Consider the following 26,934-nt stretch of genomic DNA (forward strand, 5'->3'; position numbering starts at 1 on the left):
ATACACAAATGTTTCATTTTAATTTGGATAAGCAGATGGGTTCAATTTTTTTTTTTTCGTTTCTTCAAGAATAATGACAATTCAGAAAAAAAAAATCCCTTTTAAATTGTAATAGTTTTTATCTTAATTGTTAATTTATTTTGAGTTGAGTTGTCATTATTTTTTAATTGAGATAACAGAAAAGTAGACGACAAAATAGGACAACAGAAGAATATTAAAAAATGTAGCTCATATCTGAGGTGGTTGTTTTTAAATACCGTGAGACTGAATATTAAAAATACATTTATGTTTAGGATTAGAAAAAATAACGGTTCATTTTTCTTTTATTCTTTATTTTTAGAATGGGTTGACCCATCATATTATGATATTTATTAATATTTTTAACTCACTTCTAAGAAGCAATCTCACACCATCCCATTTTTAGTGAGTTGGTAGCCGATTGAAATGGGTTGGAACTAGGGGTGTTCGCGGTTTGGATTGGATCGGTTTTGGAAGCAAATATTGTCCGATCCAATTCCTTTAGTTTGATCATGTAATCATCCATTCGATTTGAATTTCTTTTCAAATCCGATCCGATCCAATTCAATTTTTTTTGATTTGGATTTGATTTGTTAGCGGTTTTTTGAAAATTCTAAAATTTATTTTATTATTATTGTGCAAATAATATATTTTGTATATATTTGCTTTATAAATTTCTTTTTGGGCAATGAAATATGAAGCTCTACATAGATAAAATTTTGTTTATGAGTTGTGACTAAGTTTTTTTTTTGTTTTAGTTGATGGATTAATGAATCTTGGTTTTAGAAATTTTTGGGCCATGATTGGGGAAAGCCCAAGTAGGTAGAGAGAAATTAATATATTTGATCGGTTTGGATTGGATCAATTTTCATCAAAAATTCTAAAATCGATCCAATCCAATTAAAATTTGCAGTTTTTTTCGGTTTTCGATTTTTCGATTCTCAATTTATTCAATTATTAATTTTTCGATTCGATTACCACGATTTGAATCAGTTTGGGTCGGTTGATAACTGCAGTGGGAAGACACCAATCCATTTTGTCATTTCAAAGAGTGAAGTCCTTTGTAGAGTTTGTTACAATACAATATGCGCCGCTTCTTGCAATGCCAGACTAGTATAAAATATTAATATGTGATGATAAGACGATTTTTGGTATATGTTTTGTGTGTGTGTAATGCATTTTATCATGCATGCAGGTTAATTAAATATTTAATATATAATTAGATACATGCATTTAAATATATGAAGCATATAATTTCTTAACATATGCCACTTTGAATAATGTTTATGAACTTAATATAATTAATAAAAGCACACGTTAAATTTTAATTTATGAAATCATAACAAATATTAGTGTGATGATAAGATAAGAAAGTTTATGCATACAAATTAAACATTAATTTGTATCCTTCCCTGCGCATGTATCAACTCTGCTTCGCTGCGCATGTATCAACTCTGGAATCTTGCCTGGTTTTAATGAATTTTTTTTATTTTTTAAATCAAATTTTCTAATTTTTTTTTCATCCAATTGCAAGTGTACCTAATTATACATTTGCTGCTGAACTTTAACTAATATATAGTGTGTTTGGATTTTTTTTTTAAACTAGAAGCTACTTTTAAATTAAAATTAAAAAAAAAGCTTGAAAAAATTAAAAGATATTTAGTGATTACATAAAAATTTTGGTTTAAAGCTACACATATCAATAAAAGCTTCTCTCTCTATTTCTATGACTCTTCATCTCAAAAAAACATATAATTTAAGAAAAAATAATAATAACTTAAAAAAAAAAACCATTCTAGGAGCTTTTGACTTTTTGATTTTTTTTTATTATAAAATTTTTTCTCAAAACCTATTTGGTCTAATTTCTACTTATAAAAAGAAAAGAAATTAAAAATAAGAAGATACAAACAGTTACTAAAGATGTATAAAAGTTACTAAAGATGTATACATACGCTTTCAGGAATGTCTTTTTCTTTATTTTTGTGTGGAGAATTGAAATTGTTACAAATAACGTTTAACATAACCGGTTTAATTTTATTTTTTTTCATTTCAAAGAATAAAGCACCCCCAGCACACAAAATAATAGTAAAAAAATAGCTAGTGATACGATAAACATACTCTATTTTGTACGCTCACATGCATTATATTTAAAATCGGGATTTCATCTAAAATTGGAAGGAAACAAAGAAATTATAAAACGTAAAATTCTAATATAAAAAAAATCATAAAAAATCGTAAAAATATAAAAGTGTTTAAAATTTTGATGAAATTATTATGATTAAAATAAAACAAAATTGTAAAAGCACAAATTTAAATCAGAATTTTAACTACTATGCTCACATGACCCTTGTAGCTAGTTGACAAGCTTAATTTTATAGGGACACAAATTAAAGAAAGGAGAACACCACGTAAGAAAAATAATATAATGGAATCTTGTTCTTTTTCAGATATTAGTGCTCTGAGAAAGATAATGACCAGAAATTTTGACATCTTGTTCTTTTGCAGATCTTTATAACATATGTCATGTAATCTAGCCCTTCGATTTTAACCATCTACCATGTTCCTATAGTGGAATGAACTAAGTTACAACTGGTCCATATACCATAACCAAATGTCACACAAACATTGCATACAATTGTTTTTAATATAAAATGTTATATTTATAAATCTTTTATTTAGAAACTCTTACAAACTACAGTAAATATGACCGATTATATTTCAATAAAGAGTGTATGACCCGTCATACTTAATGTAATTTGTAAACAAAATTTGTAAACGGATCCTTTCCCTAAAACTAATCATTCTAACTCTTTATTTCTAACTTTAATTCCAGGAGTTGCAGAAGATGCAACAACTTGATATAACCCTATCCACAATGCTTCCCTTTTCTACCTTTAGCTTCTTACTCTGTCTGTTCCACAAGTGCAGTGCTAAGCTTTCTTTGAGAATTTCCCCATGTTTCATCACCAACCATTTTGATTGGTTCACATCTCTAGGTCCTTCAAACAGACTCCTAATTCCCCTCCAATCAACAGGGTAAAATGCAGATGGTGGTATGATAGTAAAATTAAACCCTGGTTTTGAAACACTCACCCTAGAGACCACTCTAGAGACCAAGTAAGGACCATTATGACCCCACTTGTTCCCATCAAATGTGAGTGCAAATTCTTCAATGAACTTCAAAAGCAAAGGGTGTTTCTTATCAAATATCAACACAGCATTGTTCAATCGGCTCCATTTGCCAGTTTTCACATCAAAACTCTGTGCTCCAATGGTGTTTCTCAGCTTAGAGAAACTCTTCAAGACTATAACATCTGTGTCTATGTATATGCCTCCAAACTTGTACAAAAGAGCAAGCCTTAGCAAATTGGAGAGGTTTTGGCCTAAAGAGACTCCACCCGGATTCACATTCCCTTTATTCAACCGATCAAACCATGCTTCAGCATGAGTATCCTTGAATATGTGATTGAAATCAGGTGCAATTGCCATCACTCTGAACCCATTATTTAAAAATGGTCTTAGAATTCTTGTTCCTCTGACAGAGTCCAAAGACTTTGAGACTATAACCAAGCAAGCTTGTGGATGAGACTTGAACAAGCTCTCCACAGATAACAATTCCCTGTGACCAAATGCTTTCAAGGGAGAAATCAAAGTCATGAAGAACCTTACCTTGCAAGAAGACCAAGAGGAAGAAGAAGAAGAAGAATTCCCAGCAAAGAAGGCTTTGACTCTGGCTTGAAACATTGAGGAGTGAACTTCTGATTGCATACTTATGAGGCCACTTTTGTGCCTCTCGACAATGGAGAATTTTCCATTAAAGGGCACGCTGGTGCTGGAAAAAAGTGGTGAATTTTCTTGTTTGAGTGCGAGAAACACTGAGGGAGAAAGCTTGGTGGGGTGGTAAGAAGACCATTTGGAGATTATTGATGGTTGTGGTGAGTGAAGAAGGAGAGGTTTGTTTTGTGAGTTTGAGAAGAGAGTGAAAGGAAGATGAATAATGGAGAAGAGAGTGAAAGAATTGTAAGAGAAGAGAAAGAGAAAAAGAAGAAGAAGAAGAAGAGAGAAAGAAGAAGTGGTGAAGTGGAAGTGAAACATTGAAATTGTTATGGTTTTTGCATTCTAATGAGGATATTGTAAAGTAGCATTTTAATTTATGCAGTTTCGATTGGATTTAGGAACCAAAAAAACACACGAGACATGACATCGCATTTCTATGATACACATCCAAGTGTTTTGGCGCACGTTGGTTATTTGTCTTTTCAGGAGGCGAAATGTTTCCTAATAATACTGTTTGTTTATTGACTGAATAATAGTACTGTTAATTTCTCTATATATTTTTAGAAGTATCATCATCAATTAATATGATTTATAAATTTAAAAATATAAATTGACATATGTTTGTAGTAGAATAATAAATATTGTAGTCAAAATATTTTAAAGATATTACTTATTAAAATATTAAATATACTTATCATCTAAAATTTAATAATGTATATGAATTTTTCAATTATTTATAATAATATTTAAATGCATTTTTTTGATTTTTATATACACGATTTAAATGGAAAGATTTATTTTATTTTTTTAACGTGTCTGAACTTAAAAAAATTTATAGTAATATTCTTTATATTTTAATTATAAATATTCTTTTATTTAAATAATTAAAATAATTTTCAAACTCCATCTTAATTATATTTTGATAACTTTTTCTTAAATACATTATATACTAATTAAATTTCTATTTGCATTATTATCTTATATAATATTTACAAATATTTTATACAAATATTATTAGAATTATAAAATATCACTTAAATATTTTTAGTTTATGGTATAACCTACCCCAACGAGAATCGCATACTCTCTTTATGTGTCTCATAAATACTAACGAATCAGTGTCACTTAAACTTTCCTCAAATATTAATAATTATAAGTTGCAAGATTAAGAATAATTTTTTTTTATAAATATTATATTCAAAATTTATCAAAATAATACATTTTGATTTCTATTTTAAAAAATCTAAGGTTAAAAAAATGAAAAACTTAAGAAAGATATTAATGAAACAAATGAAGAGTCAAAAACTAAAAAAAATTAATTATATGATAAAAAATCAAAATTTATAAAATGGTCACGTTACACCATTAGTGAAAAGAACTTTCACATTATATATATATATATATATATATATATATATATATATATATATGGAAAAAATATTTCTGCAGTTAATGCAGATAATTTATCTGCACTTATTCCCAAAACGACGTCGTTTTGGGATTGAAATCTTAAAAAATTATAAATATAAAGACGATTATAACCCTGAAATAAATTAAAATTACAAATACACCATGATTTCTGCTCCAAAACGACGTCGTATTGGGCTTACTGCAGATAACTTATTTGCAGTAACTGCAGAAAAAGCGAACCCTATATATATATATATATATATATATATATATATATAGTAATAATGTCAAATAAATAAATTAAAAATATTAAGATGGTTAATGTTTATAAAAAGAACACTGTTTATAATTTTAAATTTCCTTTATACATGTTCAGCAAGAAAAACAAAAAAAACAAAAAAAAAAATGATAGGAACAAACTAGCTATTGAAATACCAGTACGCAGTGACAGACAATTTTTTCAGAGTTTCATACACGATACATATACCCAAACTGAACGCGTGGAGTTGTGATATTGGAAATGATAAATATTAAATGTGACAGGATATATCTTTACAATCAAAAAAGTTTATCATATTTATAATTAATCTAATCATCGTTAATTTTTGTCAATCTAACGATTATCATTTATTGAAAATTATAATTAATTAATAAATGTGACTCAATAATTTCCAAAAAATAATAACCGTTAGATTAATGAAAATCAATGATGATTAGGTTGATTATAAAGGTTGTAAACTTTTTTGGTTATAAATATATTCTTTCCCATATTAAATATTAAATAATACGAATTCCATTTTGTGAAAAGAACGAATGAAATGTGGAATAAATCCTTGATCTGATATGCATTGTCCTTCTAAAATTGGGTCCTGCCATCCTAATACTCCATGACCCATTATAGGAAAAGATTTTACAATTTCCTGAGTAAGAATTGGTTTTAAGAATGAAAACAAAGAGAGAAAGAGAATAAAAGAAAAATTAATGGTGTAAAAAATTCTTTCTAAAATAAGAATGTTTCTTCCTCCATAAAGATACAAGAAATTTTTTCCTTAATATATCTCCAAACCGTATATTGTTCTCTATAAATGTGCAACATCATTCGTGATTCTCTTTTTCCAAATTCGGTTTTCTTAACATATAATACCATTTCCTAAATATAATTTTCACCCCAAACAAATATTTTAAACTTACTCCAAAAAAATTGTTCGATAAGTACTAAGAAGATAATTTTGTATAAAAGAGAAAATCTTTTTTCACACACAAATTTTGTACACAAAAATACGAGTATCTTAAACCAAGTGTAGTGCAGCTCAAGTGGTTGAAATATGGTGGACCATATAAAACTCAGATTTGAACTGTTATAATGACTCTCAATATAACAAAAACAATTTTTTTTTTTTTTTTTATGATTATGGAATTATCAAACCATTTTAGCAAGGTTACAAAGAGTGTTGTTTTCCATTTTGTATTGGAATTGTTGCTTGTAATCTTCCTCTTTTTATAACTTTTATAAATATATTGATTTAAAATAGGGATATGTTATTTGAATAAGGATATACTCATGACCAAAAAAGTTTACCACCTTTTACAACCAACATAATCTCCATTGATTTTCGTCAATCTAACGGTTATAATTTATTGGATCGCATTTATTAGTTATTTATTAATTTCCAATAAATACAACAAATTATAACCGTTAGATTGACAGAAATTAGGTTAGTTGTAAAGGTAGTAAACTTTTTTTGATGATAAGTATATCATGTTCCTATTTATTTTGTCTACTTTTAATTTGTTTACCTTTGCCTACCCCTCAATATTTGCAAGATAAAATAAATCATTTTATCAATTTCTTTCTCTTCACTGCCTCCCACCCTTTCTCCTCTCATCCCCTCGGCGACCATCATCTTTGTCAAGCCTACCATCAATTTTAGAATTTTATAAAGGACAGAGTCACAAATTCGAAATTTAAAAGGTGTATCTCTTTCGCCAACAATCATCTTTCCCTTGACAGAATTGTAAGTTATATTATTTCGAATTTTGTTAGAGCTTGCTAATTAATCATATATGTCAAATTCGCATTATTATTTAATTGTGGATCTTCGGCCAATTCGTTGATTTCATCCTCATGCGATTTTGTCGAGTCGCTTGCATTTTGAAGCTCCGTTGAAGAGAGAGAAAATTAGGGATTTAGTTTTCGAATAAATGTAATACCATTGGCATCTTGGGCATCAACCGTGTTCAACATAACTATTTTACCAAAATCATAATAAATAGATGTGAACAAAAAACTAATTTAAACTCACAAGGGATTTCGATCGTATATGCTTTCTCTATCTCTGTCTTCGTCGATAGAGAGAGAGGGGAGGAGAGAGAAAGGGAGAGAGGTAGTGAGGAGAAAGAAAAAGGTAAAAGAGTTTATTTTATCCTGCAAATCTCTATCGTTGGATGGGATTATAATCTAGAGAGGAGCAAGTAAAGGTAGTCAAATTAAGAGTAGGCAGAATAACTTATCCCATTAAAATAATAACAACTCAGCCAAACAAACAAGCACTTTGATATTCACAAGTAGCATTCATTTTCTTTTGTGGGGGAGGAATGCATAATTTTTTTGCTTCTTCAACTTTCCCAGAAATCCCGGTTTATATGGCAAGTTGAAAGCAAGTGGGTAATGACATTTCGTATCAGACATTTCTTTCTTTCTGGTTGCCATAGCAAATAAACAAAGCAAATACATGTTTGGCTTTTCTGATGGTAAGGTTTCATCCATCAAAAGAATTATACCATGAATGCTTCCACCATATATTTCTCTATTTTAGTTCATTAGTAACATTATGATTTCAGCTGCCATTATACTTGCATTTCACCATATTTTGATACGAATCATATTTGGTACCTATGTATCATCTATACAATGAGATAGCTAATATTGCCGTGATAGCAACCACAATCTCAAAAAAAAAAACTCCTAGACAATTATGGTCTTAGAGGATAAATAATTTGCATTAATATTTCATCACGATATCTGATATTCTAGGCATTCATCATGCTCTCCCTTTAACTTCCAATCATCGGTTAAAAATCAATGTTAAATCATATAGACTTGCATTTATCAGATATATTTATTGTTTAACATTTGAGGAATAAAAAAGATATGGATACATGACCACTTATGAAAAGATCAAGACACAATAAGGACACAACAATATTACAGTCAATACAACACAAACCATCTTTGGCTTGCAGAACCGTAAACTTACCTCAGCTGGCATACATCAAGGGCAGCAAAAAAATTTCAAAGAAGCCCTCTTCTTCTTTTGTAATCACTAACTGTCAGTGTCAGCGCATGCCTCCTGCCATCATTTTCCAAGACTCTAAGTCCAACTGTTGCTTCTATTCTTTGTTTTCTTGCCATAAATCCTGCCTGAGCTCCTTGAGCTCCACCAAACTTTTGAAGTAATGCTAATGAAATTGGCAGCTCAAAATTGTGCAGCATATTTGACTCTGTCCCTTGATCCACTGGAGCACTTGTATCCACTAACTTCCCGGCACCGGCAGCAGCTACCAAGGCGGCAGCAGTAGCCACCATTCCAGCATGTGCTCCTGTTCCATTGTTGCCAGCATCAGCCACTATGCCATTGGCACTACTATTTCCAGCTGCAACCTTTTCACCAGGTTTTGAAACATAGTAATTCCTTGATCTAGTCCATCTCCTTGAAAATGGATCATAACCTGCCTCACCTGCTTTCAAACCTGTATTCACTGGCTTCAATTCAGAAGCATTCTTGAAGTTCTCAAACCTGTTTTTTCTGTTCATCTCAGCCAACTTCAAAGCCTTGGCATCCTTCTCGTGTGTTTTCCTGGATGCATCTAATTCTTGCAGCCTTGTCCTGATCCTCTCTACTTCTGCCTCATCATTCTTACTTTGTGCTATATCCAATTCCCTCCTCAGCCTATCCTTCTCAGCAGCAATATTTAGTGGCCTTGATGAGGCAGACTTTTTCTCTTGTAACATCTGCTTCACAGTAGCTGCTGAGTAGACAAATGTGATGATCTTTTGTATGGCTTGTTTCTTTTCTAACACATCTTGTTTGCTTGGCATCCGGCCACCACTTCGATCTACCTCCTTAATCCACTGTTTGAACTCCTCTTCAAGAGGAGCAGAATCACTAACCATAGCCATTTGCCACCTAGCAGCAGAACTTTCATTTCCCCAAACAACATTCAAATACTTATATGTTGTTTTATTCTCTAATTTATACTGTCGATCAGGTTCTGAGGCATCAACATTTTTCACCATGCAGAGCCGGTAGATAGGTCCAGATTTTGATCTACCAATCCCAACTCTCACAAAGCAACCAACTATTAACTCCTCAAAGAAAGGCTCCATAAACCATTTGCCAAGTTTTGACCTGCGGATAGTTATTTCCTTAATATCCTGAAATGATGGTCCCTCAGACCCAGACAACGCCCTATCATCATCACTGTCACCAATTCCTCCATCCCCAGTTGACCCTTCATCATCACTGTGAGACCTACTGTCACTCTCACTGTGGCTTGAACTACTGAGACTTGCTGAAGTGAAAGCTTTGCGCTTTGGTGGGGAATAATGTCTGGGACCTGAACTTCTAGATGTCTCTCTCAGTTTGCCTGAATCTTGCTGTTTCAATCGCTTAGCGCGCAATTCATTCAATGCATCATTCTTGGCTGCCCTGTCTGCAGATCTGGCTGATGAACGCACACGAGATGATGACAACGGTGGAGACTGTTTTCCAGGCACTGTTGCCTTTCCTTTCTCACGCTTTGATGCTATCTTCCCCAATAAATTTTTATCATCCTTTTTCATAGCTCTATCAGACAAGATCATCTCTCTTTGAAGTTCAGTCATCTCAGAAAGCTTCCTCCTGTCATCATCATCCTTATAGAGATCATCACCAATATTCGATTCATCACTGCTATCACCCTCATGATCACTACCACCAGCATCATCATCAGCTTCTTCTTGACTACCCAAATCATCATCTCTTTCTGAGGGATCTAATCTCTTCTTCAGAGGAACTTGTGGTCCAGATGGCTTTCTGCTTGCATAATTAAGCTCATCATCCGAATCATCATCCCTAGAATCACTCCCACCATCTGAATAAGAACCATCACGTCTTCTCCTTGAAGGTGGGAGAGAATGCCTATTTCTCCCAGCTGTACCAGTTCTTCCTGCAGCCTCCAAAAGCAAATTTTCTAAATCCGCCATAATTGTTTTGCCTCCTGCATATATCACAAAACATCCATAACCAAACTCGATACTAAGTACTAACCCATATGACAGTTGCAGATGGAAATAAACATACACAAAGCTTTTAATTGGGTGCATGACAACACAAGTAGCAGTTATGATGCAAGGTTAACAAGCATATATACAATAATGTTCAGTGCAGCAACATGGGTATACTGTATTAGGAGGGGTAGAAATCGAATTAGCGTTGAAGATTTGACTTTGATTCCCACACAAATCAGTTCTCAAGTCAACGAAAATCATAACTAAAATCAACAAGCAAAGTACTTTCTTCAGGTCTAATTTCAGTAAGGTGTTTTTATTATTTTCTAATAAAGACAAATCATAGAGTCCCTTAAATATTCTTCAGAAATCCAAAATCATATGAACACAGAAGCAAAACCTGGATCAGAGGAGTCAAAAGAGATAGAAAGAAAGAAACAACAAGATCTGGGTATAGTCGAAAGTAGTTGTTGAAAGTAGGAATATTTGAATGAAATAATTGATAGATCACTAAGCTTGATGTTAAAAAAGATGCAGTAGAAGCGAAATTCACCACCTTGGACAATATAGTAATGAAAGATAAAGATGATGGCTCAACGGGTTTGACTTGAAATTTGAGTATGTTTTTTTTGTTTACAATTAAGAGATTGTGGGTTTGATCATAAAAAATAAAAAACTAAGGTTTGATTGATGATACTTGTATTCCGAATGGAAGATTACAATGTTTCGAATCCTATGCTGTTACAAAGTAAACTATCGTAAGTTGTAGAGAGAGAGAGAGAAGGCTTACAGATAGGAAACAAGCGATTGGCTGTGATCTGTGAATAGAGAAGTGCTGTTTCAGTAATTGCTTCAGTTGGAACTTGGAACCTTCCCCACTCACGGACACTAAAGTTGATACCACTTGTCTTGTTTGATTAAAGTAAAAAATTTGATACACAAATTATTTTATGGTTATTTAACTTAATTAATTATAGCTACTTTTATAGTGTGAAATCATTTTGTAAAGGATTAACCACATCTCGTTTTATGTATCTTCTATAAATACTAAGTGGCTGAAATATTTTATTAACTTAAAAATAGTTTGTAATTAAAATGCTTGAGAATAATATGTTTACTGAATAAAATAATCAAGATGAACTATACACTAAATCGTAGAAATCACAATTAAAATATGAAGTTACAATAATAGTTTATGAATAGATAATCAACTTAACAAATGTTAAATTATTGATTCTTTAATTTTAATTACCTTCCAATTTCTCATCCATGAGATATGCAAGGATAAAAAAAACATTTCACGCCCACAATTTTCGTTCTTTTTAATACTTCTCTTCCCTTCACTCCCTAAAGAATCTGCAATAGCTTTACAATTACAACACAGTGCCAAGTGGCTATTGAACACAAATCTTAGAACTATGACATGTATGTACAGTGGTAACTGTTCAGACAAACAGACACAGAAAGACGCTCGGTCTCATTCACGGTCGTGTATCAAACCCGATACAAGTTCGTCAACGTTAATGAGAATCCAGCGAACACCCCTGCATTATTTTATTTTATTTTTAGCAGAATTCACTGCATTCTATTTGTTATTTGCACCTTATTAAAAATAAAATAAATAAATAAATAAAACACCTTGATTAGGATCCTCTGCAGTTTTATAAAGTTCATAATCTACGATGAAGCACACATTTGCTGTTCTCATTACTATTTTGCTATACAACGAAATATTCTTTAGGATGTAGATTTCATGCAGTTTTTATTAAAAAAAACCATGAAAAGGACATGATTATCTCCATTTCAAGATCTGGGAATTCAACAAAATAATCTATCATGCTCCTCATGTGTCATTCTTGGGTTTTCTGCAACATCTCTCCATCATTGTTGTGTGAAAGAATAACATCTGGCACCTCCTCAATATCATCTGCAGGCTAATAATGGAAACACACAAGTAATGCAACTCCTGAAAACATGAATAAGCAGAAAATGTGTAACAAATACAACAACAACACCACCACCACCACCCTACCTGCCATAGATCCAGTAGATGCCAAAACACAAAACTTAAGATCATAACCAAGCAAAAGAGCTTGCCTGCCCATGCTCCACAAGAGAGATATCTAAAAGAACACAGACAATCAGCAATTAGAGAAGCAGCTACTGATATTTATGAGTTCCTTTATTCATTACAGAAAATATATTTTGATATTAAGCTCACACCACTTCAATCAAGCAGAAAATCTGTTAGAAATAATTAGATTCATGTTCCTCCTCCTAGATTAGGTATTGGTTTTACACCTGAACTACTTATACCAGCAAAATAATTGCCAAAGTTGTAGCTTACCACATAAAGATCCCAAAATACATTGTTTTACCACCAGCTTATGTTATACAAGAAAGTTGAAGAATTTTATGCTAAAGTAATTAGAAAAATCACATAATTGAAACACTGAACAGTGGACTTCCTTTTACAATTAAGTGTTGCCGTTGGAATCAAATTGAACCTATGAAAGTATGTACCGCGAGAGACATTCTAGTAGATTTTGATTGGAGCACTTCATAGCTCGATCATATACAATTTCGGTCCTTTTGGCAACATCATGCCAGTTGTAGAGTTTCTTCATCTACATAAAATAAATAAATAAATAAAGAGTAACCAATTGTCCCACTGTAGGCAACAGAAAAAGGCCATTTAGACTACAAACTCACTCGATTGTGCATGACTTGAGGATCAATTTTTGGCAGCATAGATATTGCCTTTTGGATTGCATGCACCATATCACTGGGATTAGGTTCAGCCAAAACAATCATGTCATCTGGTAATACCTAGCAATGAAGTGCGTCTATGTCAAATACCGCATGATAGTTCTCCCAAATTGTGGAGTCAGCAAGAAACTGAAGTTCATAAGAAAATTACTTAAAGAAAAACTCTATAAAAAACATTTTTACTCATACCGAACACGTATAGAAAGAATACCTGTGGTACCTACCTCAGGAACACCTCCAACGCGTGTGCTGACAGTTAACAATCCACAACTAGCAGCCTCTAATATAGCCATGCAAAAAGCTTCTGTTAAGGAACTGAAACAGTGCAAAAATCAGTTTGGACAACAGGATCAAAAGAAATAATATTGGATAGAACTCAGAACAAGAATTTAAAGCCCAAAGGACATAGAAGCTGATAAAGTTTATGTCCTTAATATTTTAAAGTTGAAATCAATAATTTCAAATTCGAAAAGATATATTGTAAATAATTGTATTGTAATTATTTATTTTTATTTATTTTTCATTCTAGAATCTTCTTTGGACTTAGCCTATTAAGTCATTCAGTCTCTATAAATAGAGAGCTCTTGTACATTTGTAATATACAATTTTCACATAATACAATACTACTTTTGAAGTTCTTTCTTTTCAAGTTGGTTTCAGAGCTCTCGATCTTGAGGGCTTTGCTTCCGCAACTGCCGCCTTTAGAGTGGAACCCTATTTGTTAGCCTCTCACCACAACAGAAAATTTTTTCCAATGACCTTTTGGACCAAGAGGACCATTGTTTGACTCCGTTTTTCCAGATCTACCAATCTATGGACGTTTCTAGGAGTGGGTCTTTGATCTTGTCATAAAAATCGGATCTTTTTGGCCATTCGCGCCTCCTTTGATCAGATTTGACTCTTTTTTTTTTGCTGTTTGGGACGTTTATGGACCTCTACTTGTCATAAAAATTGGATATTTTTGGCCACTCGTGCCTCTTTTGATCGGATTTGATTTTTTTTGTTGCTGTTTGGGACGTTCAGAGGCTTCTACAACAACGTTTGGTTGTGCGTATGAGTGTTTTTTGCCTCAAGTTGCAGATTTTTTGACATTTTTTTAGTTTCTTTTTTTGCAGATCTAATAATTTTGCTTCTGTTTGGACTTAAACTTGAAGTTGTTCTTCTGTTTGGGCTCTCTTGGAGATTTTTTTTTGACTTCATTGGTAATTACCCACTTCTATATACTTGTAATGCAAACTAGCTTGGATCAGATCTTGTATGTTTGAAGTGGATTCATGTCATGGATCAGCATGTGCAAGATTCAGCATTGACTGTATGCTATATGAACCAACCAAACAGTACATAAGCAAAAAGTAGAAAGTAGCAACAGTCATTTTGGGGTTCTTCAAGCTTTTATGCTCACAAGTTAGAGTGAACTTGTGTCCACATTCTATGGGTGCCAAACACCTCTAGGTTGGATTGGATGTGAATATGACCTTTCTCCCAAATGCTATGGAGATCGTACTACCAACTAGTGCACAACCCTCGTCAAGGAAAATTGTGTGAATGGACCATCACTCTCAACTGTATGAAGGGGGCAAAAACTAAACTGCTCTTTGCAGCCACCTCAGTGATTTATAGAATCAATCCCTCAAATCTCATATTTTCCTCTCTCTTTTCTTAATGGTTTTATTCAAACCTATAGCTGAGAAGCATGTGCCAGATGAGAACAGAAGGAAATTTTAAAAGGTTGATATGCTTTTAGTAAATTACTATTTAAGCTTCAGCCACTTAAAGTGGCTTCATTGTCCACCTAATTTTTGAAGCCAAAAATTATGGAAATTACTTTTAACACCGTGTCAAAGGAAAATTCAACTGAATATCTGCAAGACCAACAATGCTCTATGGTAGTGAACATTGAATAGTCAATAGTGAATTACCAACAAAAGCAAAAAAAAGTGTAGATGTTCAGACCAACCATTACAAATTATTACAGAATTATAAACTCATCACCACAAAATTTAAAGAAAGGGAAAACTTTTTGAGAAAGATGAACCTGTTTAAGAAGATATGCCCAGATATTAGAACAGACTGGACTTGTGCATGGGGTACGGCTCCCAACAAATCAACTCGATCTTGAAGAGAATGCTTTTCTCTCATCTCTTCCAACAGCACACGCTTAGGTCCATCACCTCCAATAATGAAACGAACCTTCAAATGGATATATAAGTTATGCCTTTGAAAGTCTACAATAAAAAGAACAAAAAAAGAACAAAAGAACAAAACAAAACCAACAAAAAACAAAATATAAAAATTATAATTCTTTCAAGCTGTATATATTTCTCTTGGTGCATTATTTACAATGGTCCAACATAAGGAAATCAATAAAATAGTAAAACTACATACATAAGATGCTGAGAGACCAAAAATACTGGAATCATTGGACAAAAATAGTAAAAGCAAAGACGTTGCTCTCTGTCAATGGACAAAAATTTACATCACAGTGGTGACAGATACACACGAAACATCTGAGTTTTGACTTCAAAAAATTGAGTTTTACAAAGATTTAAGATCACACGAAAGATTGTAAGAATATACTTAAAAAAGCACTGTTTTTTATATGCACATACAGTAGGCTGACCATATTACTTTTTTGTCAAAGGTCAGTTGACACGTACATAGGCCAATGTAATCTATCTTTGAAAGATCACTAAATATCTCTCTATACTAACTGTAAACAGTCTGAAAGCATTTCCAAGTAACTTTGTCTATTCAAACATCTTTTTTCTTTTGTATGGGGAGGGGATGCTTCTCTGTCTATTTAAGCAGAAACTTGAAAATTAGATGCTCTTTCAGGCATGTTCAGCTAAGCAGATAAAATTTTACAGATAACAAATAAATGAAAAAATAAGCAAAATATAAACTAAACAGTTTCTGGTTTTGCATTAAATTTGTTCAGTATTTCTCCAATTATCATAAAGCAACCTGGAAAGGCTTCGTAAGGGGATCTTCTGCTTTCCAAAAGGTACGTACTATAGATTTTGTGATAAAGCAGTTGCTGAAGGCATTCAAATTTGTTTTTGGTGAAGATTTGAAAAAGGCTTCTCTAAAGTGCCATGAATGAAGATATTTGTTAAAATTATGGTAAACTATAAGTATCCGAAATTACAAAAGAAGAAATTATAAAATTTAATAGATTCAGTACAAAATTAGAAATTATGAAGCTAGAATCGCAGAAAAGGTAGGACTCTATAGGAATTTCATGTATGTGACAGCATCTACAGTTTTGAAAGCAGCCCTTAGGTGTTTCTCAAAAGCATCTATGACTTTTAGAGGGCACCAGAATAAGCACCGTTTGAAAAATCTTACCAAAAACACATTTTGCAGCTTATTGCTGTCAAGCAGCACCAGAACAAAAAGGCAAAGCATTCCCAAAGAGGCCTTAACTTAATGCCATTAACTCCATGTTAGATTGTGTTATGAAAAACAAACTAACATTCTTTTCAACAACTCACATTGGGATGTAATCGGCATACTTCTGGAATGACTTCAACAAGCAAGTCTGCTCCTTTACGGTAAACCAATCGACTAATAACAACAATAACAATTTCCAATCTGCTGGGACGCTCCAATGCTGGCTTGAACATGGCAGTATCAACAGCATTAGGAATTACAAAAACCTTCTCTGGTGACAAACCTGACCTCAAGACCGTGTTCTCCTTGCTTGTATGGGAAACACAGATGGCTTGACTCACATCTGCCAAGGTAAACTGCAACACCTTGTTCATGTGGATGCTTCCAACATCACCAAAACCATTCAGTGAATGATCTGTAAACACAACCTTGTATCCCATGATTCTGGCATGCAAAAGAGCATCATGACAAAGCGTCGAAAAGGTTTGATGTCCATGCACTATAGTAATTCTTTCTCGAATAAGAATCATTCTTATAACCGGTAGTATCCCATACAAGGTTGGAAATGTACTCTGATTGAAGAAAGGTTTCCATGGAACATAGTAGACTTTCAGACCACCGGTCATATATCTAACCCCAGATCTATTTCCATAAGCATGAGTTACAACAACCACCTGAATAGTCATATTCTTTTAGTTCAAAATGTTACAAATTACCACAGCACAAGTTGGAAAAAAGAGCAAATTATTCCCCATTCTATAGCTTGCATTTACTAAGTAAACCCAAATTCTGATATGAAAACCTACACACACTTTTAAAGAAGAAGAAGAAGAAGCTAAAACTCAATTCAAATTGCCGTCAAACCTGACAGCATTTTATAGTTGTAGCATTTTTTCATAAATGAAGGGGAGCCATATGACAACAGGTTGCATTTTTTCTTAGTTTTTTTTCATAAATACAAGAATCCTTTCATAACAAAAAAAAGGTCTTCATAGTAAACACAAAATACAGGGAATGGAAGGGTAATTAACACATGAAAAAAATCTGATATAAGTTAAGGAAAGGAACAAAGAAAATAAAAGTCAATTTCTCTATGACAGTATGAAGTACCAATAATATAATAATATAGCATGAAGGAGAGAAAGGTCTTAGAACTCCCATGCGGTTACTTGTGAAAAACATTAAAAGAGTGAAATTTAAAAGGTTTAAAAGCAATGTCTATGAACATGATCAGAGTATACAATTACAAAGGAGAATATATGAATTTTGATATGAAGAGGGTTAAGCAGTAAGCACAAAATTGAAATCAAAAAGGTTTCAGGGACCTACCTTGTGGCCTAACTTGAGCAAGCATTGCGAGAGGTAATACACGTGATTCTCGACACCACCAAAGTTAGGATAGAAAAAATCCGAGACCATCAGAATTCTATGCTTTCCACCCATCATAATCAAATGTCTGCAAATAATAATAATAATAAATAAAAATGAAAAAATGAAAAATAAAGCGAAACGAAATGAATGGAAAAATAAGATGACAAATGAAGGAATGGTAACACCTAGCAAAAAATGATTTGAGATTGATGGTGTCAGAGAGACAAAGAAGACATAGAAGAAGCTTGTTCTCTGTTTCTCACTCAGCTTCAAGTTTCTGCTACGTCTAGTTTGGGTTTATTATTCTCCTCTAGCAAAGCCTCAATAAAAAACAGAGAGAAATAAACTTAAAAGAGAGAGAAATTTATTGTCTTATAAGATAACGTATTAAAGGGAAAATTATTTATCATTTTAAATGACATAAAATTATGACATTTTAAGATAAATATAGACATAAAATAATATTTTTATTTAAAATTTATATTAAAAAACCATTTATTTTCTCTCCCATAATTTTTATTTTTTGTATTTAACTTTCTCTTAAAATAATATAACTTATGTCATTGACAAACGTCAAACCCTGTATTAAATTACTACTTTTGTAATTAATAATATAATGATAAAAGGAAAAACAATTTTAAAATGAGTTATCTTTTAAAGGAAGTAAATATGCTTAAATTTTAATAGTTTAAAATTTCGATGCAGTTTTATTTATAAAAAGAGTAGACAAATTCTTACATGCACGTTTTAAAAACAAATTTCAATTATGGAAGTTTTATCCAACAATGAAAGAAATAAAATCATTATAATGATGAAAAATGCATTATTTATAAATTTTATTTGTAGTTTTATTATAGATAAATATTTTTTGGTTTTGTTTTGAAAGTAAAGACATATATTAAACAATAAGAACTTTATGTTTTATGTTTTAGTGTTATTAAACTCAACCCGGGTATCAATCCGGTCGAGGTATTAGGTAATTGGGTCATTAATCGGATCGATGGGTCACTAGCCAGACCGGTTAATTTGGATATATATATATAAATATATAAAAATATAAATGTATAAATTTAATTATATTCTCTATATCTAAAATGAATTAAACAATATTCACTAAATAAGCTCAAAAATTATTCAATCACACTTTTACAAGTTCATGAAACACAAATAAATGAAAATGCACGTAATTACTATGTCAATTTAAATTACAACTCAAAATCTCCTTAATCATACCTCTCAATGACATTGAAATCATATTTTTCAAATTCATTGAAATGACATATATTATATTCTCTTAATTTATTGTTCCGCAAATTATTTGAGTATTGGAAGCTGAAATTTTAAGTCATTATAGAAAATTATACTAGCAAATAAAATTACAATTTTTTTTTTTTGAAATGAGTTCTATATTTTTTCCTATCAAAATGAAACAATTTTAGTTTTTTGGTTTATTTTTTATAAAAATCCATGACCCGAGTGTGTCACCGGTTTTGATCGGGTTTGGTCAATTTTGTTCGGATTTGGCCGGATTTTTATCAGATTTGATTAGGTCTGATGCATGACTGGTCCAATACTTGACCTGAACCGGTTAGATGATCGGTTCGCCGGGTCGGGCCAAGTTTCACAACATTGATTATATTACTAAGAGGAAGGTTATATTTATAAACTTTTTATTCACAAACTCTTACAAACTACACTATGTACTCCCACGAGTAAACTCTGTTAAGAATGTACTCTAGGGAGTACATAATGTAATTTGCAAACAAAAAATTTGTAAATATAATCTATCCCTATTATTAACCCTTAAACAGGGTTAAGTGTTTTCATTAAAAAATGACACAAAGTTGTGTCATTTAAAATGACAAATACTTAATCCTAAAACTAATTTATGGGGGTAGTTATACTTACTGCTGAAAAGTTTTACAACTCCTATTACTAAACTAATCACTATTGATTTTCGCCAATCTAAATGTTATAATTTATTCAAAATTATAATTAATTAATAAGTGTACTCAATAAATTACAACCGTTAGATTGACGGAAATCAACGGTGATGATTGACGGAAATCAACGGTGAGTAATTTAGTAGTAATAACTGCAATACTTTTCAGTAGTAAGGATACTCTATCCCCTAATTTATTATAGCATGTTAATTTTAAATTAATTATATATATTTTTAAATATTTTTATGCATTTTTCAAACTAATCACTTTAATTTTTATTCGAATTAATTTTACATAACTTCTTTAAATTGTACTTAAATTTTGAATTATCCTTAGTATTTCCGACAGTGCCAAGTGACCATTGACTATTGTTAAGAGTGTAACAGACAGCAACACAGAGGAAGCTCGATCTGATTCATGGATCAAATCCAACACAAGTTTGTCAACGTTGGCGCTCTCAAACTCCACATAGCAGAAGCCGGAACCGGTTAGAATCCACTGGACACCACTTCATTTTATTTATGCTGTTACTTATCAGTCAAAATTCAACGCCCTTCTTTTCCGGTCTTTCAGGTCCAAACGCCGTCGTATTCCTGCACGGGTTCCCAGAGATATGGTACTCCTGGCGCCACCAGATGATTGCCCTTGCGGATAACGGATTCAGAGCTATCGCACCCGATTACAGAGGATACGGTCTTTCCGACCCGCCGCCTCAACCCGACAAAGCTACCTACTCTGATCTTCTCACTGACCTCCTTGCAATTCTTGATGCTCTTGCTCTTTCCAAGGTTCACTATTTTTATTTTATTTTTGGATTAAGTTATTTACATTCAAACCTAAAACGACGTCACTTTGAGTTGAAAAATCAAAAAATAAAAATAATTATTATAATTTTAAAATAAATTATAATTGCAGAAATATCTTAATTTTCATCTAAACATGGTTATAGGTTCAATGTAGATAAATTATCTACAGTGAAAAAGAATAGTTTATTTTTTCGTAGTTTTCATGGTTATATTATATAAATAATGGATTTAATGGATGTAGATAAGTTATTTACCTTCATTACCAAAACGACGTCATTTTGAGTTGAGAAATTAAAAAATTATAATGAAAAATACTATTATAACCTGAAATAAATTATAATTATAAAAATACCTTGATTTTTGCCTTAAAACGACATCTTCTTGGGCTTAATGTAGATAAGTTATCTACATTGACTATAGAAAAAACAAACCATAAACATTTAGAAATAAGTTTCTTATTTTACATTTGAAAATTTTCTCATGTTATAAATTTTCTCACGTAAAATGAGAAAATTAATCCGCATAAATAACACTTTACACATTAAAAAAAAAAACACGCACACCATCTCTACATGATCATTGTCTTTCTTCTCTCTTTTTTCATGTAAAGTTATCCTTTAATATTTGAGGCATGAGCTGCATGAACTTACTAAAAAGTAAAGTTGGGATAAATATAAAAACCTTATATTATTTCAATATTCTGGATGTAAATTAGTAAAATTTTGCTTTTTTATATTATGCTTTGCTGGTACTTAGTGTGTTTCTGTTTTTCTCGAGGTAAACTTTTAATTATGATACTGTTAGTGGTGTAAATTTTTTATCTACCTAATGGAATTTCAGATTTTACACTTATATCGAATATTAACAGAAAGCCGTTAAGATTGCTCTAGTTGGTGAGGGGTTTTGAGTAGATTGTATTAGGTTATGTTTTCAATTCCTACATGTATCAAAAAAATAAAAATAAAAATTATTAACTGTGAACTCAACATATAAATTTTTACTTGATTTTCCATTATTTAATCTATTTTCAATGTTAAATAAATACCACCAAGAGTTGTGGATTTAATGGCAACCCACCTAAAAGGTAGGATTTAACCTGTCCAAAGGTAATGGATTCGATTCTTGAGAGTCTCAGTTCCTCGTGAGGGTGGAGAGCATAATCATACTTATTATTCCTTATATACCAAGAAAACTTGAAGAATTCTTTAAGTCTGAGCATCTAGCTACCTATCTATGTTTGCCTAATTCTCTTTTCAATGTATATTATATTATATAGGTGTTTCTTGTTGGGAAAGATTTTGGAGCTAGTCCTGCATATATATTTTCCATTCTACACCCAGAAAGGGTCTTGGGAGTTGTCACGTTGGGTGTTCCATATGTTCCACCACGCCCCTCTATGTATCACAAATACCTTCCTGAAGGCTTCTAAATTTCGAGATGGCGGGTAGTTTTAAGTTCCTTTTGATTCTCAGCCATAATGATTGTTAATATCATCATAACTATGTTTCTGTCCATATCAGGAACCAGGAAGGGCAGAGGCTGATTTTGGACGCTTTGATGCAAAAACTGTTGTGCGAAATATTTACATCCTCTTCTCAAGAAGTGAATTACCAATAGCTCTGGAAAACCAGGAGATCATGGATTTGGTGGAACCAGCTACTCCTCTTCCATCTTGGTTCGCAGAGGAAGATCTTGCAACATATGGAGCTTTGTATGATAAATCTGGATTCCAAACTGCATTGCAGGTTCCATATAGGTGCTGGCATTTTTCTTTATTGTTTTTTTTAGTAAAATGTGTTGGGATCCAAGTGTGAGTAGTAAAGTCCTATATTGGTTACAAATGGACTAAGTAAGGATCATATTAGTGGGAGGACCCACAAACTTTATACCTTAAGGTTTTTGGTTGAGATATGGTGTCAAGGCCACTTATTGTGGTGGATTGTTGCTTAGCCCATTGATGGTAGTTCTCCCCTACCATGGGCTCTCTTGACTGCCCATTGATGGTTAGCATTTGGGTTTGTAAGTCTTCCAAACTCATGATACGGAGTCAAGATCTTGATGAGTGTAGCCAAATCTTGATGTAACCTTTCATGTTAGACAAGGACTTGATGAGTGCAGTCAAGCCATGATGGTTACTATTTGGGTTTGTAAGTCTTCCAAACTCATAATATGGAGTCAAGATCTTGATGAGTGTAGCCAAGTCTTGATGTAACCTTTCATGTTAGACAAGGACTTGATGAGTGCAGTTAAGCTATGATATAATCCCATGATTACTCAAAAAAGCTTCTGCTTGAGGGGTGGCAGATGTGGGCTGGACTCACACTTGAGGGGGAGGAGGAGGAATGTTTGGATCCAAATGTAAGTAATGAAGTCCCACTTTGGTTAGAAATGGACTAAATGATGATCATATTAATAAAAGAACCCATAAATCTAACATCTTAAGGTTTTGGGTTGAGATGTGGTGTTGAGTCTATTTATCGTGATGCAGGTAAATGAGAACTCTGTATTTTCTTTTTGGAAATACCATGCTGCTTTAGTGAAATGTTTTCTTACTAAAAAAGTGAGGTCTCTTGACCCCTCAGATTTTATGGTGAATTCTTGTTAATGGTGGATGTTTTTATGCATTTGTAGGTCATTTGGTGAAGACTTTAACTTACCAGATCCTGTAGTGAGAGTTCCAGTGCTTCTGATAATGGGTGACAAGGATTATGTTCTCAAGTTTCCAGGGATTGAGGATTTAACAAAGGGTGAAAAAGCAAGAGAGTATGTTCCCAATCTAGAGATTACATTTATCCCTGAGGGAACCCATTTTGTTCAAGAACAATTTCCTACACAGGTGAATCAACTTCTCCTCGCCTTCCTTGCCAAGCACACTTGATCTTGGACTTCCATGTGGAAATTTAGTAATGAATGGTGTATGTATGTGGATTGTGAAGTGTGTAATGTGGGAAGTTCTGCCAAAACATAGTACAAAATGATTGATAACTGAAGCAAAAACAATTTGAAGCTTGCTGGAAAAACTTGATTGGATGGATTTCTTGTGCAGGTAACCTATGCAATAAGTGATTGTGATTCCCTCTTTGTCCTGTATTGCTCCTGATGTTGCTCTTTAAGATTGGAAAGGAGAAAAATAGTTAAAAGGGTGCTTTAAGAGATTTACCTGGTTGTGTAATGAAGCAATACAACTTGTTAAATACTTTTTCCTTGGAAATATGAGCTTAATATAAATGCTGGAGGAACGCATATTAGAGTATGTTATTTCCGTTTAGAAAAATGAATGATCTGGTTGATTGTGTTATAGTTTTTTGTTATTAAAACTATTTTATAGAATAGTTAATGAAACATGTCTTTTATATGTTTTTTTATTTTGGAAGTTAAAAATCAAAATACAAAATAAAAATAACTCAGAAATGTTCTTTAAATTTAATTTTAAAAATTAAAAACAGTTATAATTTTTAAAATTATTTTTACAAATTATGTCTTATCAAATGAGTTTTTTTTGTTCTAATAGAGAACAGTAATCAAACAGTAATTAGAGACATTAAAAAATTATGTCTTACAAATTTGATCCGAGTTTCTTATTTCATGAATGAATAATTTAAAATTCTCTTAACTCACTTTTTTAATAATCTTTCTAACAAATAAATTAAAAAATGATATATGTTTTTTAATGTTCGCATGATATTAATTGCTTTTAGTTTTTCGTGTAAGACTTTTTCCGTTTAATATTTTTTAGTAAATAATTAGAGAATTATTATCTAATTATTAAGATAATATTTTAGTATAACTTGACAAAGCAGTATTGGATATCTCACATTTTTATTTTACAAGGCAAAAATTTAAGAGGAACAGTAAAAGTATGAAATCTCCCAAAATAATAATATCCTCCTTGCATAATTATTTTCAACTTATCTAGCCCTGCATTGCTTAGCGTATTATGACTTTCTTTGAATTCCAAATCCAATTTTTTTTTTAGTACGGCAAAGCCCAAAAGAAAGAAAACTACAGATTGAGAGCTTCAGAGTCCAATAAAGGACCCAACTCAACAGGAGCTACAGGCAGCAAAACATAATTTTCCTTGATTATGGAAGCCATTTTGGATAATCTATCTGCACAAGAATTTCCATTTCTGCCAGTGTGTTGAAAGACGACTTGCAACTGATGTTACACCAAGACCTGATCCTGTAGACCATCTGAGGTAGGGGGCCATCATCCTTTCTGTTCTGTATGGCTTGGATGGCCATTAAGCAGTCACTTTCAACAATTAAAAGAGTTGTTTTCATCTCCCAAGCCACACACAATCCCGTGTAGATGGCCCAAAGTTCTGCAATGAAAGGGGTGCAAATACCAATTTTATACAGAAAGCCGATGATCCACCTTCCCTTGTCATCCCTAATTAGCCCTCCACAACAAGCAGGGGACTGATTATTCTTGACCGAGGCATCAGAGTTGAGCTTCCACCAGCCTGGTGATGGAGGGCACCAGACTGTTCTAGGCACTGAAGTGGCTGAGTTCTGATCGTGATGCTTCGCAGCTAGGCTGACTCTAACATCCTTGATGTACCCCGAGATCAGGAGAAAAGGATTAGCAGGCCTCAAGAACAATGGGTCATGAACAGTGCTATTTCTCCATTTCCAAAGGAACCAACTAGAGATGGCAAAGATATCCTTCCAGTCAAAAATTTAAGCGTGGGGCCAACCTCCTGTCAAATTCTTTCGCAGCCAGTCTTTCAAGGGAAGACTATAGAAATCCGAAGGGATTGTGCCTACAAACCTGAAGTTCCAAATTGGTTTTGCCTTGCTGCAATCCTGGAGAACATGAAGAATGCTTTCAGTTTTGTTGGTACAGGTATGGAAAGTCGAGGGTCCTCCCCATTTTGAGGTGTGTTCATTGGTAAGGATTCGGCCATGGTAGATCATCCATAAGAATACACGTATCCTCTGAGGCCCTTTCCAATCCCAAATCATATTCCACAAAGGGTCAGGAACCAAAGAGTCAAAGTTCATTCCTCTACTGTAAGCTACCTTGACTAAATTCCTAATATTAGCAGAGGAATTCCATGTTAAATAGTCCTCCCCCCTATCCGACGCAGGAGGAAGAGTGGCGCGAATAGCCTGCACAACCTCACTATTAACAAACCTTTGGATAGAATCATAATTCCAGTTCCCGGATATTTGTTCCACCATATCAGTGACCTTGGCTTCCATATTCCTAACCTGTACATCAGGTAACATGTACTCCAAGAGCGGGTTTTCAAGGTTAGTTCATCTATCCTGCCAAAATAGGACATCCATGCCATTTCCAATATTCCAGTTGAGGCTATGGGTGAATTCCTTCCAGATCCTGCCCACTCCTTTCCACAAGCTTGAATCATATTGCTTAGAGATGAGCTGCCTTCTGATGTCAGCTTTCCTTTCGTATTTTCCTAAAAGCACTTGTGCCCAAAGAGATTCCTTGCTATTCAGTAACCTCCACGCAATTTCATGGAGAAAGGCTTCGTTGTGGATCTTTAAGTTATGGATGCCTAGTCCCCCTGACTTCTTAGGTTTATACAAGTTGTCCCAAGCTATGAGATGAGCTTTTTTCTTCTCTCTAGTGTCTCCCCAGATGAAAGCCATCTGGATTTGTTCAATTTCATTGCAAATAGTAATTGGGAGGCTACCATGTTGCATATAGTACACAGGGATAGAGCTCAGAACTGAATTAGCTAGAGTGACCCGGCCTACAAATGAAAGCAGATGGCTCTTCCAGTTTGAGAGACGGGCCTTAACTCGATTTAAAACAGTGGTGTAATTCCTCTTTCTACCTCTTCCATGGTATAGCATAGATCCCAAATATTTCCCCAAGGAGCTAGCAGCCTTAAAGCCACTGGCCAAGGTGATAGTTTCCTTTAAAGATGGACAGGTATTCTTGGAAAAATAGATGGACGTTTTTTCAATGCTAACAACTTTCATAGGCATATCACAGAAGCTCTTTAAGCAGTCCATCATGGTTTCTAGTTAATCCATACTAGCTTCACCAAACAGGACTAAATCATCAGCGAACACGAGATGGGATATTAGAGGCCCTTTCCTACCCACCCTCATGGGTTTCCAGCGCTTGTTCCTGACAGCACCAGCAATAAGGTGAGACAACTTGTCCATACAGAGAACAAACAAGTACGGGGAGATGGGATCCC

At 33.1% G+C, this 26,934-nt stretch overlaps 3 protein-coding genes and 1 pseudogene across 5 annotated transcripts; 1 reads left to right on the forward strand and 3 right to left on the reverse strand.

Annotated features, from left to right (window-relative positions):
- Positions 1-2,841: 2,841 nt before the first annotated feature.
- Positions 2,842-4,113, reverse strand: LOC133294730 (uncharacterized). Its single transcript, XM_061493475.1, has one exon. It carries the CDS (start codon positions 4,111-4,113, stop codon positions 2,842-2,844), a length of 1,272 nt encoding a protein of 423 aa, XP_061349459.1.
- A 4,210-nt stretch (positions 4,114-8,323) lies between these two features.
- On the reverse strand, positions 8,324-11,348 carry LOC133294700 (protein RTF1 homolog). Of its 2 annotated transcripts, none has more exons than XM_061493443.1 (2): positions 11,265-11,348; positions 8,324-10,464 (listed from the first exon to the last, which is right to left on the reverse strand). In XM_061493443.1, exon 2 carries the CDS (start codon positions 10,448-10,450, stop codon positions 8,498-8,500), a length of 1,953 nt encoding a protein of 650 aa, XP_061349427.1. In that variant the 5' UTR covers positions 10,451-10,464; positions 11,265-11,348; the 3' UTR covers positions 8,324-8,497. The 2 variants fall into 2 exon arrangements, with proteins under 2 accessions (XP_061349427.1, XP_061349426.1); XM_061493442.1 differs by lacking the exon at positions 11,265-11,348 and adding an exon at positions 11,031-11,172.
- A 767-nt stretch (positions 11,349-12,115) lies between these two features.
- On the reverse strand, positions 12,116-18,316 carry LOC133294753 (phosphatidylinositol N-acetylglucosaminyltransferase subunit A-like). Of its 2 annotated transcripts, XM_061493501.1 has the most exons (9): positions 18,193-18,316; positions 17,966-18,092; positions 16,738-17,310; positions 15,279-15,433; positions 13,468-13,558; positions 13,187-13,303; positions 12,998-13,101; positions 12,507-12,597; positions 12,116-12,408 (listed from the first exon to the last, which is right to left on the reverse strand). In XM_061493501.1, exons 2-9 carry the CDS (start codon positions 18,080-18,082, stop codon positions 12,325-12,327), a joined length of 1,332 nt encoding a protein of 443 aa, XP_061349485.1. In that variant the 5' UTR covers positions 18,083-18,092; positions 18,193-18,316; the 3' UTR covers positions 12,116-12,324. The 2 variants fall into 2 exon arrangements, with proteins under 2 accessions (XP_061349485.1, XP_061349484.1); XM_061493500.1 differs by having other exon boundaries at positions 17,966-18,308.
- A 1,986-nt stretch (positions 18,317-20,302) lies between these two features.
- LOC133294757 (uncharacterized) lies at positions 20,303-23,987 on the forward strand (annotated as a pseudogene).
- The last annotated feature ends 2,947 nt before the right edge of the window (positions 23,988-26,934 follow it).

Source organism: Gastrolobium bilobum, unplaced genomic scaffold (assembly GCF_033153095.1).
Source record: "Gastrolobium bilobum isolate Gb01-03AN ecotype WA unplaced genomic scaffold, APGP_CSIRO_Gbil_v1 utg3268, whole genome shotgun sequence".
Lineage (NCBI taxonomy): Eukaryota > Viridiplantae > Streptophyta > Magnoliopsida > Fabales > Fabaceae > Gastrolobium > Gastrolobium bilobum.